This window comes from Cinclus cinclus, chromosome 8 (genome assembly GCF_963662255.1).
Source record: "Cinclus cinclus chromosome 8, bCinCin1.1, whole genome shotgun sequence".
In the NCBI taxonomy this organism is placed as follows: Eukaryota; Metazoa; Chordata; class Aves; order Passeriformes; family Cinclidae; genus Cinclus; species Cinclus cinclus.
Window position 1 is genome coordinate 19,264,776 of NC_085053.1, and position 19,377 is coordinate 19,284,152.

Here is a 19,377-nt window from a genome sequence, read left to right on the forward strand (position 1 = left end):
AAACTTCAATAACCACTGTTCTTTAGTGAATTATGGTGCCTTCATAGTACTAGATGTTCTTAAATTAGATGTGATTGCTGGTGTGTTTTTCCACGTAGTAACTTGGTCATGGGCATAGATGCCCAAATTGAAGACGACTGAAGGCATTGTGTGACTTTTGGATCTCTAAATGCATTTTGTCTTTCAATATCCACAATATTTCACTTCCACTACAAACATGGTGCTATACGTTGTTTTCCTTGGATGAAGAATAGGTTTAATGTGAGCTCTAGATAACATTCCCGTTGTATAGATGAAGGTTATTCAGGGATCTGGAGCCAATATAAGTTTAGAGGTCTGCTCAGTTAATTAGAATTAGACAGCACAGTTTTTCACTGTGTATCTAATTATAAAATACATTTGACAGTGCATTTCATAATTCATTAGTTGTAGTAATAACTTTCACTACTTGTGTCTCTTCAAATACCTTCTGAAATTTGAACAGTCTAACACAACTCCTGTGTGAATTCATTTGCTTGCACATTTAGTGTGTGATACAGTGATACTTCACTTAGAAACTACCAAGAAAGACATTTTACATTTGAAACCTAAATTGGCATGTCACATACTTAATTATTTATAGCATATTGATCTTTGTTTCATTAGGACACTTTTAAAATGGATAATTTCTTTTTTAAAAAGCTGTTACTCTTTATATGTCTTGTTGCATTCTTCATTTTCAGTGTGGTAATTTAAACGTTTTATTGATAGTTTTGTCTTTTTCTCAACAGTTTTCAAAATCTGGTTAATGTGATGGCATAAACTAGTAAAGCATTTGGATTACATGATGGATATCAGCAATGGTGATTGATATTATTTGAGTGGTACAGTAAGAGTCTACTGTATGAAATGCCAGAAGTTTACATGTCTTCTAGTTTTGCAATGGTAAGTTGTTTTACATTTGTACTAAGGAAATAATAACTTTTTATCTTATTGAGTAAGGTGCATTTCTTTAGAAAGTGTCATATCAGCAATCAGTAAAGATTTCTCTCATACATATGATTTCTAAACTGTGTTGAGTTCAGCAGTAATTACTAACCAAAGCATACATTTTAATTTGGTTTAGGTTATTTTATTGGTATTGATTTGAAATGTCAGTTACTCACCCCAAATGTGTGCTAGCTTTAATTAGAACAACCTAGGGGAAATGGAATATGTAAATAAACCCTGTTTTTCATGTTCGGGTTCAACCCCAAATGAGATCACTCTCCAGATGGTATTGAGCTTGTGTGCAAAGAGGGGGAATATGCAAGGAAGTTTATCCATGTGGAAAATAGGTGTAAAAACCATTACAGAGAACATACAGTGTTCTGCCCTCTTCAGTCAGCTGTTGATATTTGACTCTTTGTTGCTTGATGTATTATTTATTTCTTCTCTTAAGGCAAAGTGTTGGAGAGCTCACACTTAACTTAATTTTAATTGGACAGAATGAAAGTTAGCACTGCAGCATCTCTTTAGATGCATTTTCAGGGATAAAAACAGTACACCTTTCCAGACTTTCATTTAATGTTAACAGGAATAGCTAACAAGCAGGAGGCTTCTAGCAGCACAAATAAGTCTCAGTTTTGAGAACATTTGAAATTTTCACTTTAAAATTTTTGTTTTTTTCTTTGTTGCGCAAAATTACGTGTGCTGTTGTACACAGTTGTGTATAGAGTTATGTACCACATGTACACAAAATTATGTGCTTTTTCTACAGTTTTGTCCAGAACTACACCAGGCAATACTGTTAGGATACATTGCTTTCCTTACGAGATACAGTTTGCATTATGAATTCCTAAACACACAATACAATAAATACTGATAATTGTTAAACAGAATTGTGTTGGATGAGAGTGTACTTGTCTTGTCCCATTCTGTTTTCTGTTCTAGGACCATCTGACATCCATATAGTGGATTAGGGAGAATTTATGAATTTTTTTTCTTTTTTTCCCCCTTATTTCCTGAAGTTAAAAAACCTCTTGAAACAATTTTCTCCATTTGTTATTTTCAGCATTTCTAAGTAATGTGTGAAAGGTTTGATTCCATATTTAAAATACGTAGTCTTCACATCATATGACAGTTGAACTGTTTGTATAACCTGGAATTTGGGTAGGTGAAAAAGGGAAGGTGTGCCATTGTGCACAAATGTGAATCTATTCATTAGCAAGGCTGTTCTGACAGATCTGTGGTGATATGGAGTTTAACACATTAAACTTCTAAAGATTAAATGAATAGGAAGGTAAGACTGAACTGAGTTCTCTTAAAAATTATTTTGAGATACTGGGCAGGTCAAGTACTCCTATATTTCACCCTGAAATGTGAAATATAGGCACACTGAAATGGGATATTTTAAGCTTATATTTGAGTCTGAATTTACTTCAATCTGTAAGTGATGATTCATCTCACCAGCTGAGAGGGAAGCAGCCTTCCATTACCTCAAAGGAGATTCCTGACAGAGACAGGCTTTTGTTGTCATAAGTAATACAGATGTAGGAGAGGCCCCACCTGGGTACAAGAGAAAGTATTTTTGCTTTAAGGACTGCAACGGGTTGCCCAGAGAAGTTGTGGAATGTCTGTACTCAAGTGTTTTTCAAGACCCAGCTGGATACTGTTCCATGTAACTAAATCTGAATTTAGGCCTCAAGTTCATTTGAATGGGAGGTTGGATAGGATTGCCTCTCAAAGGCTTTTCCAGCTGGAATGGTTTTATGATTCTGATTCAGAAATTTTATATCATTTTTACTAATACTAACTGTAATAATTTTTAGTGGTGTGCCTTATTTTTATTTAATTCTCTGCTAAATTAGAATTGCTGTTCTCTTTTGTTATTTATGAGAGATTTATATTTTCTTTAAGCAACAACTGAGTAAGCAAATGCAATGGTTTACTTCCTAGTCTGTGAAACCATGTAACTGGAAACTGTGGGATATTCAGAATGCAATTTCATACCTTCTACTTGAACAGACAAATAAGAATGCCAATATGTTATAACATATGTACAATACATAAAAATAGTCTATTTTAGTAGCTAGAGCCTAACTGGGACATTGCAGTCTTGCATAAGGAATAAACATGAACAATGCTTACACAAGTACTAAAGCCAGAGCAACCACAAATACAAAGTCAGCTACTTTGTAGCTGAGATGGAAAAAATTAATGCACTGAAGAACTACCACGGAAAGAAGCAGTATGAATACATTGATTTGGCTTATTCAGTTTTACATTGGTATGTTTGTGACAATGCATTCTTCAGATTGGCTGTGTCTCTAGATGTTTTTTAAATATATATTTTTTGACCGTTTTGTTTGCATTTTCTTCGAAGGTTTCCCAGTGAGTGGATCACGATGAACATACTTTAGGGACTCGCCATAGTATGGCTGCTTCTCGATCTACTCGTGTTACAAGATCTACAGTGGGTTTAAATGGTTTGGATGAAAATTTCTGTGGTAGAACATTAAGGAACCGTAGTATTGCTCATCCGGAGGAAGTCTCACCCCATCCTCAAATCCGATCCAGGTCACCAAAGAAGAGGCCAGAGTCTGTGCAAACTCAGAAGGGCAGCAACGGTGGCAGAACTACTGATTTGAAACAGCAGAGTGCTCGAGAGTCATGGGTGAGCCCTAGAAAGAGAGGGCTGTCCACTTCGGAGAAAGATAATGGTGATAAGCAAACTGTGGAAAATAGCGAAAAAAAACAAGCAGAACCTGTTTCACCAGTTTTGAAAAGAATTAAACGCTGTCTACGTTCAGAGGCACCCAACAGTTCTGAAGAAGACTTGCCCAGTAAGGCAGAAAAGGAGTCATTGGAGCATAAAAGCTTAGTGTCGGACAATGATGCAGCCTCCACGGGGACTAAGCGAGCTTGTCGATGTCTTATATTGGATGATTGTGAGAAAAGGGAAGTTAAAAAGGTGAATGTCTGTGTAGAAGGGTTTAATAATTCTGCAGTAGTTGAAGAGGTTGCAGGTTATCAGACTGTCAATGGAGTTGGTGAGAGAGACTCAAATTCTCTTAACTGTGATGACTGTCAGCTTGATGGGAGTGCTAAGCAAAACAGTGCTGGTTCCCGTACACCCAAGGACAAAACAGTAGCAGAAAATGGAAACTCATTTGCCCATTCTTCGTTGTTGCTTAATAGCAGCAAAGAGGACAGTGTTGTAGACCATTATGTGCCTTGCACAAACTCTCAAGAACAGGTAAAGTTAGAGGACCACAAAACAATAAATGACTGCTTGCCTGAGGAGCATGCTAATCAGGCATTTGAGCCAGCTGCAGGGTCCTTTTCTGAAATCCAGTCATCTTTGTTAAGGGATTCGGAGGAGGAGGTGGATGTTGTAGGAGATAGCAGTGCCTCTAAGGAACAGTGTGCTGAAAACACCAATAGCAACCTGAATACTCACCATGACAGTCCATCAATCTCAGGTGAACCTGAACCACATTCTTCAGTGCTGAACTGTGTTTCAGCTCAGATGACAAATATGTTGGAACTTCAAGAACACAGATACACGTTGAGAACTTCACCACGAAGGGCTGCCCCTGCCAGAAGTAGCCCTACTAAAAATAACTCTCCTTGTAGAGAAAATGGACAGGTTGAGGAAAATAATCTTGGTTCTACTGAAAAGAATGTACCTGTAGGTATTAATAATATCAATGGATCTCCCAAAAAGTCTGAAGAAATCAAACAGAATGAAAAAGAGAGAAATAGTAATACAGGGGATCATGGGAGTGATGGACTAAGAAAGCCACTTTCTGAGTCTAGGCTTGTTGCTGGATATGTACCATCTGCCAAAGAGAGTACCAACATCCACACTGCAGAGGAGGATGAGGAAGAGCCTGATGTGTATTACTTTGAATCAGATCATGTGGCATTGAAACACAACAAAGAGTATGTGTAACTATGGTAACCATGAATTCTGCTTTTGTTTCTTACCAAAAATATATTATTATTATTATTACAAAAATTATTAAGTATTTAACGCACTTCCACAAAAATTTAAGTGCTTTATAATTTTCATACTCTTTAGTCTTCATTTTTCTTGTTTCTACCTCAAACAAAATTAAACTCTATTTAATATGCAGTATGGTACAGCAATGTGGTTTATACATTTCTAGCAATCAGGATTCTTGAGCCAGAATTTGGTATTTTGGAGTTTCTTTGGGGTTTTGTTTCTTTAAAAATGCATCTGTTATTTATTTTCTCTTAAAAACTAGCTGGAAGGAAAACCAAAGGAAACACAACCTTTAATTAGATTTCAGTCATTTATCAGCATATCCAATGGACGCTGCAGATACAGCTTATACAATTACCATTCTGCTGTACATGAAAGTTAAAGTTAGATGCTTTTTTGAGTGTCATGGGAAGGAACTCAGCACTATTGTGTTCAGGAAGATTAATTGATCAAATGTAGCAACTTTCTCCAAAGTAAAATATGTCTACATTGCTATTTACATTCATTACCTGTAAATATAGGATGATGATGATTATTATTATTATTATTCTTTGAGTTGTTTTTATGTTTATCATCTGAATGTCTGTAAGTGGAACTGTGGTAACTATACCTTGTGGTAAATGTGCAAGAGATTTTTGAATCAAAAGGGTGATTAACTGAAGAAAGTTTACATGGAGAAAAATTGTCTTCAAATAGTAGATCAGGACAGTTTTTTATTTCACATTCTTTGTAATGCTGTTTTGACTCCTGGGTTTTGCTGTTCAGTAAGTGTTCTGTATTTTGTTGTGAGTTCTGAAAGGTCAAGTGCAGATAATCTTCAGTTTGCTTCGTATGAAGGGTTGAAGCATGGTAGTAGTTCAGTGTAAATGTAAATGTTCACAGCAAAGTTACTGTGAATATGGGGCACAAGGCACAGGTGATTGTTTAATCCAGTATGACTGGATTTTTGATAGTAGAGTTGCATCATTTATATAGTGAAATTTTGTTCAGCATTGATTATGAATAAATTATTTTAATCAGAAAATTTTGAAATTGAGCATGAGTTAGACAAACTGTGATTTCAGAATTTTTGCAGCTTCAGCCATCGGTCCAAAGTGGACACTTTTCCCAGTAGATAGAAAGAAAATTACAAATGGGGAAAATGGGCTGTTGTCTCTGACCCTCTTAGGGTGATTTTGGATCTGTGTGTAGTATGACTTCATCTGATGTTAGTACACAGATTCATTAGTAATGTGGTGGGATGTAGGGGATTGTATTTATTATAAATACTGTAAAAATAACAGTAGTGTTTTTTTATTCTTAAACACAGATCTAAATTGTCCTTGGAAGTTTCAGGTGTGTGCCCTAGTGTTAGCTTTTGGACATATATTCTGAAGAAATGGGTAGGTCAGATTGGCAGGCTGTTTGTGAGACCTTGTTGGGGAGCATTTGAAATTGCAAGTAGAACTTGATATCTTGCTACTAACTTGTTGCCTGAATGCAGAATTCCAAAATAATTGATTATTCTTTTTATTCTGTCTTATGTTTCTATTTTCCCAAAGGGAGGCATGCTTCTAGAGGCAGGGAGTGTTAGATGCATCTTTTCTTCATTTAGATAAGTTTTATTAAAACTGGAAAATTACAGGCAATCCTTTTCAGTTGTTTACATTTATAAGAAGACAAGTCTGGTATATTGGTGGTTCTGCATGGTAATAGGATCCTTCTGAAGAACTTAAGGCAATATTTTGACATATGAGTGCAGCTGTCATTTATCCAGAATTTCATACTGTACATACAGAGTGAATCAAGTGCAGTGTGCTATATCCTCTACTGAGTTTTAAACATAGCACAGTTCATTAGAGGGTACTCCTAATTCATGTGTAACAGTTTTTGAATAGTGTCTTATTTATACCCTTGTTTAATCTAATTTGGTACTTACTTTCTAAAGTGTTAAACTTAAAAAACACTCCAAACACTGCCAGTTTGTCTGAAATGTATTCCCTGATTGGTCAGATGCAAAGAATTCCAGAGTTCTCATGCTATTAATGTAGGTTTAGTTGGAGATAAAGGATATTCACTTTGCATGTGGCAGTTCTGGCTAAGATAAGTGTTCTGGTGTTCTGCATATCACATCTTCAAATGGTACAGTTTTGTTTTTCTGTCATTTATCAGTTTGGGATTACTGTGGGTGATTTTTTTCTCTGGTTTATGTTTCTGTTATATTTTAAAAGCCAGTTCAGAGAGACATTATCATCTTGGCTAGGTTGAGGAGGCACATTTCTCCCAGAAGGCATTAGTATAATTCTTCAAATGTTCCACAACAGAAAAAAAATACGTTCCTCTGTGTCATAGAAGCAGTTTTGCATGGCTGTAAACCTGTATTCTTTGTTGTTATATTACATAGCTTGGTGACACACACGTTTATACAGTTGATTTTCACTCTCCAAGATATTATTGTGACATTGATAAAATATGAACATACCTAAAGCTTTATGAGCTGTTGATAAGACTTACTATAAGGAAAAAAACCTTAAATGTAAATAGTCTTATTTCTGTATGGATTTTGTTGCTTTTTGAATCTTAACATGTTTAAACGATATTCATATATCAATATTTCTGGGAAAACTGGATGGTATACTAGGAAAAATAACTATCACAGATTATTATTCAGAGAGAAGGCTGAAAATGGATGTTCCCACAACTTCTTTATTAAAATAATCTGTCCTACAAAGATGGAGATGAGATCTCTAAGCAGAAATTTTATCACAACACAGACATTTTTGTTGATACTAACAGACTGATCTGGGGGTTGTATAATTGTAAAGTGTCGTTAATGTTTGCTGCTGCTACACACATAATTGAAATTTTTGTGTATTGTTACTGCTTTTAGAAAAGTATAGTTTGGTGTATATATTTGAGAATTTTGCTTATATGCTTGAGAATTTTGCTTCTGTGTTCTAGCTCAGAAACGTTTGCATTTTCTCCTGAGATACTTTCATCAAAACTGAGCTTCCTGATTTAAAACTTTCTAAACTGCTGAATTTTAGATGCTGTACTTAGTATTTTGCATATGTCTTTCCTCAGGCATTTCTCATATCTCTTTGCTGTGGCTTTTTATGCTGTAATTCTATCTCATACTGCAGCAGCTTACTTTAATTTTCTGACTGGTGCAGTATTTTATTCTCACTACTTTCTGCCTTTACTCAGATTAATTTAGTGCCCTTTTTCAGTTTTGTTTCTACTTTGTCTTCTACTCCTTTTCTTCTTCCTCCTCCTCCTCCTCTCTGTTTCCTTTGGAGATTTGCCATGCTTGGCAGGTACTAGCTTGCATGAAGAGACAATCCTTGTTTGACTCTTAGTCCTGAGTTCTAGATGAAAATGTGATTGAGGAATTGAGGTTTCACATGCACAGAATGTGTTACAGAATTCATTTCTAGGATTGTATAAACTGCAGTTGGTTTTACAGAAACCACTTAGCCTTGGAGGCAAGATCACTGCCTTATGCATGAGCAGTTCCCTACAGGCATTTAATTCTAAGAGTTAGGACACTGTTCAGTAGATAGGTATTTTATGTATCTTTATTACTTGATAATATTTAAAATTATAACAGCTGCACTGGCATTTAAAGTGGTGACAGATCAAATGAGGATTTTAGTACATCTCTTACAACCCAGTCCTGTGGATTCTTACCTACAATAAGGTTGTATTGTTGCAGAGATTTTGGAAACACAGACTGTGCAGAATCATGCAAGGATCAGATTTACATATACTTAACAATTGATAATGATAGTGCTTATGTCTTTGGATCCACCTTTAGTATTATATGAATGTGAGAAAGAAAAGAAACAGTTTTAGCATTTCCTGTGGCATAGGTTTTATGTTTTATTCAATCACAAATATTCTGCCTAAAGAATCAAATTAAAGCAGGTTTGTATAAAAGTTCATCTTACTGCATTTGAATTGTTAGAGCAGGACTTGATGCACCTTGCCATACCAGTTATGTGAGAACTAACTTAAACATAATCTTCTTAAAGTGTAACTGCAATGTCCTCTTTCTGAATTTCTAATTTTCTAACTATACCTGCACTGTGTTTTTTCCTTAACTGGAAAAGATAATGTCTGTCTTCAGATATAATGTCCGTGTCTGTCTTCAAAGATATTGCCTAATAATAATAGATCAGTTTTATAAATAGAACTTGTATATTCAGTGAAGTGTCTCTGAATTAAATTCATCACACAGTAGGGATTTATTTCAATAAAGCAGATAAGTCTTATAAGTCAATAAGTACAGATAAGTCTTAACGTTCCTATGAAATGATGTCATGTAGCTATGAGTAGCTAATAATTCATTTTCCTGAGATGTCAGTTTTAGTCTGTGGGAACTTTTTCTGACTTTGTTTCATCTTAGGGAATAAAGGGAATTGGTGTAAATCAAGTTGCTTTTCATAGTAGCAGTTTTAATCCATACCTCTGAGTAATTTGTAGAATATATCATCCATCTAAAATAATTGATGAAGTATACCATTTTAGTGAAGAAAAAGAGAAGTTAATAATTTTATAAAACCAAGCATAAATGCCATATGTATTAGATTACAATGTGATTTAATTCATCCTTTGTTCCACAAAACTGGTGTGGCATACAGTGATACTTTTCTAAAATTACCTACTAATGTAAAACTAAAACATGAAAAGTCAGTGTTTTTACAAAGAGTAGTTTCTATTGTCCAGTAGATTGGTCTGTGCTCTAAGTAACCAAAACCAGGATTGGCTTTAAGTAAAATTGTGTAGAAGTTGGATGCTGCAGGTGGTTGATGCACAAAATAGAAACACAATGGATAACAATTACAAAATTGTAATACGGTTTTCTGATCAACTTCAGTTTGCTTTTTCAGGTAATTGTGTTACTAAAATGTGACAGTGTAACAGGCTTGCAACCACATTAATTTATTAAATCCTTCTATTTTACTACAGCGTAAAATATGAAGTATTTTGAGATTTTTTTTCTGCCAGCATTACTGTTTTATCATGTTTTAGAAGATCATTTCTGTCTATAAATACCTTTCAGAGGAAAAGTTATGTGACATAAAATTTTTGCAGGCCTAAAGATTAAGGTTTAGTTAAGAATATTGTAATCATAGAGTCATATTTTATAATTATATGAACTATTCAGTAAAGACTAGAGCTCTTACTTTGCAAGAGATAATGCCTTGGGCATGTGCTCCATCAGCTTTTTGCTCCCTAGGAATGGGCACACTCTGGGAGCCATTAAATGTCAGGTACATTTGTCACATTCGTTTTTCTTCCTTGAACAGAAGCATCTTGCTGCCAACCACAGCATCATCCCAGGGAACAGCAGTAACAAACAGTGCACTCCTCACTTAAATAGTGCATTCTGTGGCAAGTAAAGCTTGATTTATTTTACATTTGTGTCCTTTACCCCTTGAATTCCTTCCTGATTTGCCTGATTTCTTTTTCTGTCTACATCTGTGTTCTCACTTCCAAGAGCCCCCTGTTGCAGCAATTCAGTTCTGGAAGAGAGTGTGAACTCTGCAGGGCAGAGGTGTTTCCCTGTTGGCTGCCTTGATGTGGTACCTCTGGATTTGTGGGCTGATGGAGGAATGTGACAAGTAACAGTTGAATTCTGCTTGCCTGTCTCTTGTAGTGACAGTAGTTATGGTCTCACCTCCTTTCCAAGCTGCCAGTTCTTGGAAATACACAAGAATTCTGTTTGTCTTTCCAGTTTCTTTGGTCAACAAGGACCAAAAATCATGGAGCTGAAAAATACACAAACCTATTTAAAAATAAATGCAACCATAAGCAACAAGAAACCTGCTATTCTAATACCAAAAAAATGTGGAAAATTGTTTTTCTCCTTGTTCATTTGGAAGTGCATACCATTTCTAAGGATGCTTATTAGTAAATATATCTAAACTGGAAAATTAAGGATCAATAAATAATAAATATGGTTTGAGGTGTAGGAAGTACCAGTTGGAAACAAATACCAAATGCCATAGGAATCATGGTCCTGCTTTAAAAAAAAAAAAAAAAGCCAAGAGAAGATGGGGCAGTAATGTATTGACCCAGCTCAGCTGTGTGGAGAGTAAGGCTCTGGCTGTGGTTTTGGCTGCTGACACAAGGACACTTAAAAGCAGAAGCAGTAAATTGTGGTTATATCAGTTATGTCAGTGTAAAGTTGTGTGGTGGAACAAGGAATAAATTAATGTTACTGTAATTGCCTACTTGGTAGGGATCACTAAAATATTAGTAAGCTCAATGATACCACCAAAAATACAAGAACAAAGTGACTGCCATTTGCTTTGAGAATGGGTTATCTTTATTTGTCTGTTTTAACTAACCCATCTTGAAATTGCTTCATTACTAATTTTAACATTTTGTTCTGGTCTTTCATGAATTTTTGACAGCATCTCCAGCATGAACTGCAAAACTGACCAGCAGTATCTTTTAAAAAGAAATTGCACAAGCAATACATATGTACAAGCTTCCTTCAGTCAGCAGTGAGTCCTGATCAGTACAGTTACTCCTTTGGTACAGTACCTGCATTTGAGAGTTAGAAAGGTCCTGCTTTTTGGTTTCCTATAAACTTTGTTCTTGGTAGGAATAGCCAGTTGATTTCTCATTTTTTGCTGTTGCACATCTTTATTTTGCTTTGGATAGCTCAAAGTAAAAATATTGCTGCTGTTTTGTATAGCAATCTTGGAAAGTTTTATGCTTCCTAAACCAAGTTTTCTGCTTCCAGCTGTATTTGTCCATGGGTTATTATAGTGAGTACTAATAAAAATACATGTTTTACTAATTTTCTTCCTTATTTCTAACTTTTCTTCCACTTCTTTAGCCAAAAAATATTGATGAATAATGCTTTGTATTGCTGTTAGAACATTCAGCCACTCATGATTGTAGATCATATTCTTGTAATTCATTTCTAATGTTCAGATATCACTGTAACAGATACTTGAGGGGAATACGTTAATTTGTTCCAATAGCAAGAATATACACCTGAATAATTGAGTGTATGTGTGTCTTGTTTGGGTGAAAACCTGAAGAAACTAATTTAGAGTGAGTTGAAAGAGTTCAATAATTGGTGTTTTCAGCTTTCTGTGCTTGTTTTATCAGAGGATTTCTTGCAGTTGGATCAGTTTCAAGGGAACATGGGTTGCTCTTACTTTGTCTCTGCAATAAAGCTCCTTCTGAATGGTTGCTTTCCCCAGCATCTTTCTAGAGAAAAATATCCAAGTGGGCATGCTGGAGGAATCTGTGTGGTATTTGCCTTCAGTAAAGGAATTGAGAGCATTCTCCTTAGATATGATGAGAGGGAAGGAGAAAAAGTGTGGGATATGCTGTCAATCTGTCTTTCTGTGCCATTTGTGAAGAAAACAATTTCTTTTATCATCTCATGTCAATTCAAGCCTGGAAAACAGGAATGACAAGCAACTATCTGTTTTTCCCTACTGAATGTCATTGTCCTGCAGGCAAATGGTTTAGAGTACTGTCCGTATCAAAAGGCTGTATTAAACTGTGTTAACTGGGAGAGGACTGATGGGGTGCTGTTTTGTTGACAAGACTGAAACAAGTTTCGTGTTTGTTTAGAGACACAGAGACCTAGTTGCTACTAAAAAATCTGAAAAGTTGCTGGAAATGTGGGTATTTGATAAAGGGTGCTTTTGTACAACAAAATCAAATCCTACTGGATTTGTTGGACAGCTCTTGACAAGAATGAAGCCTCTGGAAATATATGAGTTTTGTTTCTGGGAAAGAGTTAAGAATTAAAGAAAGAAGTGGACATCTCAAGTTGATAACCAATAAAATACTATTCAGATGGTTGAAATACAAAATCTGAAGCTGTGAAAGTTGAAAGAAAGGTAAAATTTGAGTGGAAAATGGTTCTTTTGCATCCAGGTAAATTACTGCAGTAGGATTTGCTCTTTTTTCCTTAGGATTTATTAGGTTTTTTTTTTAATGTCCTTTAAAAATGTGCTTTTTAGGTTAGTTCTATTTTGTTTTAAATAGGTGTGAGGCTGACATTCACAAATAATGCTTTGTGTTCTGTTCCTGGCACAGTAGACTTGAAGAAGCCATTTAACGTGTACTTTAGTTATTTAATGTATAACGTAGAGATGCAGCTTAATTATTTACTTACCTTTGAAATACTTTAAGATGTCTGAAGCATGACTGTTAAATATGCTCAGTGAAAGTACAGTAGATGACAGTATGTGTAAAGAGGTTAAGCCAGAGTAGAAGGCAGTTTAGTAAAGAGTTGCAGAAAAAGCTGTAAATAGATGACCTTGGTTGTAGTGTCTGAGCATTAGGTAGGTAAAAACCCACCATATGTTGTTTCCTGCAGTCAGAGGTGCTTTTACAGGCCCTGACAGGGGTTCGTATATGTGTGCTCTTATTGATTATACTCTTAAACTCTTTTTCTGAAGGGAGATGAAAGAAGGCCCATTCTGCATTGGTCTCTTGTGCTTTTTCATTGCTGTCCTGTGCTCTACATGTCCAGCATTGACTCCTAGACTCTTCCAGAGTGCAGTTAGAGTTTTTTTTAAATCTTAGTTGTGCAGCAGAGTAATTTGCAAGAAACTCTAGTGTCAAAATTACTGTATTGTAATTACTGTATTGTGACACTGGCGAAGATTTCAGGCCATGCTTAGGAGCTGGGAGCGTTTTCTGTTATTTCTGAACTCAAACAAACCCAAATAAAAAAAACACACTTCTTTGAAATGGCAAGGTTTTGTTTAATCTGATTAAGAGGTTTCTCCAGGGAGCCAGTCTCTTTAACTACAGCTTCTTGGGTGACTTGGAAATTCGAAGTGCAATTAATGTTTCCCTTTTCCTCCATAATTTAGAGTCTTTGCATGTTTAATATCCAATACTTTCTCATCTTAGCATCCAATAAGGGAGGCTAATTTTTTTTTTTAATTGCTGTTAGTAGACTAAAATCCATGGTAATAAATGACCTGGGTATGGGAGAGCAGGTTGTAATCTGTACTTTGCTGGAGTGCCAGCAGATGGCAATGAAACAAAAACTTGTTCAAATCCTTCTGGTGACTAATAACTGGTTTTGTGTCAGAGCTCTTGGAAATAATATATATATTTATAAGCTGTGTTTATTATGAGATGTGTATACCCTCATGTAAAATGGTTCCTACCTGCACAAAAACTGAGTATTTCTAAATAATGGTACACATTTTTAGTGTCAGAGCCCACTAGAATTGATGGTACTGTACATTTTAACATATTGTGAACTATATAGCTGGAGAAGTGCAGTCAGTTTTTGGAGTGGAAATTGATGACCACCAGCTGCACAGCATTTTAGAAGTCAAGAGGATAAATCACTTGATTTTAATTAGGCATAAAATTACATATCTTTGCAAAGTACTGAGTGATGTAAGGAAAATGTAGCTGCCAAAATAATTTCGGGTGACTTCGGATACTGATTTTGAGTTGATTTTTCTGTTTTGTTTTGGGGTTTTGTTTGTTTGTTTGTTTTGTGTGTATTTTATCAACAGCCATTTTATTTCCCCCACCAATTTGATTTAGCTACCTAAAAGTTAAAATCTTCATTTTGTGCTATCAGTTTTTTACATCACTCATTCAACTAAGGCTTAAAGTACAGGATGTACTCTTCTAGGGAGAGGAAACCTGCAGAAACCACGGAGGGACTGTGACTGACAGACTTTTACTGTAAAAATGAAATTATTTATTTAATAATGCTGAATGATGTCACCCCTTTTATAGGTTAGTGCCAAGTCATTTAGTATAAAAAACAAGAGTTAACTTAAGAAAGATGCAGTTGTTAAGGCTGATTGATTCCATATTCATAAAGTATTTCCTAAAGGTTGCTGTTAGGTGCTGACACAGACAAACTGAAATCTGTGATGTGACTCTGATCTGGAAATGTAAACACTATTAGAATGGAAAGAATGGAGGGGAGAAGCATTTTGAAAGTAGATCTCAGCAAACTGGGTCAGAAGGGACATAGGTCTCAGGAAGGCAATAGCTATGGTATTCTCAAGTTTTGTCACAGGCAAGAGAGGAGGCTGCTGTGTCCCTAATCACCATTAGAACAAGATGCATAGAAATTGTGTAAGAACTAATTGCTTATGGCATGACTTCCAGAAATCTGGCTCTGCTCTGTGATAATTACTTCATGGAGCAGTCCAGAGGAGTGGAGTGCTTATCACTGCAAAAGGAAACCTGAATCAGCAGGAATTTCTGCTGATCAGTGTCAATCTGTAAGAAGTAGCTTTCCTTTTTTAAATATTGGTCCCTCAAACTCTGTGTTAAGGTTTTTCAGCAGAGATTCTGAAGCTGTTTCTGTGCTGAATGATTTCAAGTGTTCATCCTGAAGATTCCTGTCAATTAATGTGATCTAAGAACTTGCGAGAGTGTTTCAATACTGGGATTGTGGAAACAGAATTACATTCTCTGGAGTGAAAATTTCCTGCAAAGAAAACTGCTTTGGGTTTTGTATGTTTATATTAAATCACAGCAAGTTAGTATTTAGCACTGAGAAAAGTGTAACTTCAGTCAGTGGAAGGGGACATGTCTGTGAGATTACTCAAGAGTGTGTTTGGTTTTGGCAAAGGATGTGGAATCATTTTCCTTGGCAATTCCTGACAGATCTTTCAGAGAAAGTGATGCCGCTGTAGCTGGATGATGTAGCGGTGATTGTTCTTTGAGTGCCTTGTTGAAGGATGGAGCTGGTTTTACAGCAGATTAATGAGCTACTTCCTCTTTTATTAGACTTTTTCAGTTTTGGAGATTTTTAACACAACTGCAGGAGGTAGTTTGGATCAGAATTGTGCTTACTTAAAAAGAATCTGGAAAGACAGAGAGTAGAATTGTTAGCCAGTTTTTAAAATAGTCCTGAAAATTATTCATTCACATGATCTCTTGTATAATGCAGCAGGAGCATTATGATAGCATTTGAGACTGAGGCCAGAATAGATAGACTTCAAGAAAGGGTTCAGTGTGTGTGTGTGTGTTATTATGCAGCTTGCTGCTTTTTCAGAGAAATACTTGGCTTCGTTGCAGTCATGTGGGGCCAGAGAGCCTGTATGAACCTGTGGAAAAAAATAGTTGTTCAAAACTTAGAAGAACATTTGCAGACATACAGCTCCCTAAAAGGTCCTGTAGAAGTTGAAATGGATGTGCAGTGGTTTGGGGAGAATGCAGTTCTGCAGCATGTACCAGAATATGGAGTATGCAGACTGTATTTCAAGACTAGTATTTTCAGGTGTTTTTTGCCCAGGCAAGGAAAGTTCCCAAAATCCCCATTTTTGTATACTTCAGTACTTCTGATACTCACTTAATAAAATTGCAGTCTTATTCCTGGGCTTCAGAATATATTAATCCATAAAAACTGAACATGGAAGCTAAATAAATAGCTCCAAGTTAATCCATATCTCAATAGAGGTATGAAAAAGTGCTGGGAAACCTTTTAGTCTGAACAGTTGGTTCAAAAACCCCTTCTCTCCAATTATAATGCTATTCTGTAGCCACAGATCAGTATCATGTGGCATGTTTTTTGAATGATCCTGACATTCTTGCATTTTTACTTAATTCCATGAAGACCACTTCAGTGAGGTCACGTGAATGTTTTAATGAGAGAAGTAACCGAAGTTGAGTACTCTTGAGTTTGTGTTATTTTTCCCCAAATGTAAATTCATCTCTTTCCATTAAGACTAAATTATTTAAGGCTACCTCATTAAGATGATTTCTTTCTTCCCTTTACACATGTGAATCATCATTAAATTATCACTTCATTTAAATCTCCCAACATTTGGTTGCTTTTTACTTTTATCTATTTACATGTTTTAAATTAATTTACTACTTCTTTTTCGATTTCATTTAGAAAATCAATTGCTTATATAGAATTTGAATAAATGAAGTAAAATGGCTCAAGAAGAAAATGTTATACCTTCCTGTTTCTTAGATGCAAATTTCTGCACACTGCTGAGCCTCTGTTACTGTGGCTCTGTTAACACAGGTTTGGGCACCTGCTGATGGAAACAGGCTTTTTTGTTGTCTGGGGTAAATCCTTTCCCCAGGTATCCTTAAGCTCTTCTGTGTTGTTACATCTGCATCCTGCCTGTTTGATTTCCTTGGAGCCTTCAGGGCTTGGAGGTGCCACCAGCCCCGAGCTCACACTGTGTGTGTAGGGTCTCAGTAAAGCTCTTCATGCACAGCCCTGAGCTCACACTGTGTGTGTAGGGTCTGAGGAATCTTCTTCATCCACAGCCCTGAGCTCACACTGTGTGTGTAGGGTCTCAGTAAAGCTCTTCATCCACAGCCCTGAGCTCACACTGTGTGTGTAGGGTCTGAGGAATCTTCTTCATCCACAGCCCTGAGCTCACACTGTGTGTGTAGGGTCTCAGTAAAGCTCTTCATGCACAGCCCCGAGCTCACACTGTGTGTGTAGGGTCTCAGTAAAGCTCTTCATGCACAGCCCTGAGCTCACACTGTGTGTGTAGGGTCTCAGTAAAGCTCTTCATCCACAGCCAGTGGTTCCTGTCAGCCTGGAACAACCTGAGCTGTGCTGTTGTCTCAGGCCAGTTCTGATATGCTGTCACCACTTTTGTCAGCTGTTGCTGGAGTTAGTTTTTCATCTGCTGAAGAACAGCCACATTAATCATCTCACTTCATGCAGAGTTATTTTGATTAGAAGAAACTGGATTACTTTCCTAGTAGTGAAAATATTCAGTACCATTCAATATTAATGGCCTATTAAACAAGCATTTTAGGTCTTGGTTCCATGTAAACCTGAATATGTGCAGATGAATATACATAGTTAAAAATTCATAACAAAGTCTTGTCCTATTGTTTTTAAACAAGCTCAGTATTTTAGTTTGAAACTTCAGAAACTATAGCAGTATTTTCTGTTTGTAAATGTTATATTTGACCAGAAAGAAAAAATTACTTTTTCTCATATAGAGGCAGCAGTTTAATGTCCAGGTAGAAACTTAAATATTTGAAGGTACAAAGCCTATATTTTGCCTTAAGACTGTTGACTTCCCTTCACTTAAAGCCTTTACCCAATTATAAGTGCAGTCAATAGAAAAACTTGAATTACCTCAGCAACTTCTGGATCTTTTCTGTAGTACACTTTAATTGTGCCAGACTTGTGTTTGTTTAAGCAATAAGGGAACAGAAAGAAAATTTACTGAAATACTGTAGTAGTGAACAGCTCTTACCTGATTTTAGTATGTGTATTTTGTGCTGAACTAAATTACAGTTGTAATATTAAATGTCAGAAAACATTGTCATGATAAAAGTAATACATAATAATTTGCAGCAACAGGGGCCATGAGTAGCTACAGGATTTCAGAAACTGAAGTGGGCAACTGTAACTTTAAAGCTAATAAAAGGTACCAAAGGTAGTTAACTCTTTATTTAAAGGCTGTGTTAAAATGTCATAAGACTTCCTGAGTCTGAGTGAGCCCTGTGAAAAGCAGTTTGGAAAGCACACATTACTGGTACAGGCATGGGAGTCCCATGAGCGACACTCGAGCGTTTCTGTTAAATAAACTCTCCAAACTCTGTGAGAATCTGGGCTGGCACATTTGAGGGAGCACTGACATTTTCATTTGGCTTCTGTGTTCTTAGGGGAATCTGGTTTGAATTTATTTTGCAAATTACTTATTCCTTGGTTTGTTGATACATTTCAAAAATTATTCTCATATTCTGCTCTAAGTTAATTATTCTCATATTCTGCTCTAAGCTGGGGCTTCTACAAAATGCTGTGTTTCTAAACCATTGCTGTCCACTGTTTGGATGATTGAGTGAAATGTTAAAATTCTCTGGTAGCCACTTGTATTGGGGTAGAAGGAAGCTGATGTTGAAGTGGAAGAGAAATTAGCTCATTTTGTTTGTGGTATTTTTAACTTTGTAAGCAAAGCCTGTTGGTTACAGCTATTGAGAATATGAATATAAGACCATATTGTTTCAGTTACTGTAGAATTTATGTTTAAAGGAAGGTACTGGAGAGTTAAATACCTTTTCCCATATGGGTTTATAGAAATTCATATAGTCTCAAATTTAATATATTTTTACTATAATTCAGTAAAAATGTTTATGAAATGGTTCAGATAAGCTATGAAATCTGGTAGGTTCTGGTAGATAATCATGGCTAGTGTTTAGGTGGGGGGTGTCACTTTTAAAGGCAAATGCAGTGAGATGTTTTCCTTTGTCTCTGTAGTTATCAGAGACTGTTACAGACGATTGCTGTACTCGAGGCTCAACGTACTCAAGCAGTTCAAGACCTTGAAAGTTTAGGCAGACACCAGAGAGAAGCACTGAAAGATCCTATTGGATTTGTGGAAAGACTCCAGAAGAAGGTATTTCTATGGACTTTTCCTAAGTCTTACTTGGAATTTTTTTTTAATAACTAGTAATTCAGCGTCTATAGAAAT

At 36.0% G+C, this 19,377-nt stretch overlaps 1 protein-coding gene across 2 annotated transcripts in view; it reads left to right on the forward strand.

The window, feature by feature from the left end:
• The window catches only part of ZZZ3 (zinc finger ZZ-type containing 3), a 46,136-nt gene that overhangs the window by 11,681 nt on the left and 15,078 nt on the right, over positions 1-19,377 (forward strand). For both annotated transcript variants that reach the window (XM_062497503.1, XM_062497504.1), the window contains exons 2-4: positions 771-924; positions 3,344-4,905; positions 19,164-19,302. In XM_062497503.1, coding sequence (XP_062353487.1) covers positions 3,395-4,905; positions 19,164-19,302 — 1,650 coding nt within the window. In that variant the 5' untranslated portion in view covers positions 771-924; positions 3,344-3,394. The remainder of the gene's footprint in view (positions 1-770; positions 925-3,343; positions 4,906-19,163; positions 19,303-19,377) is intronic.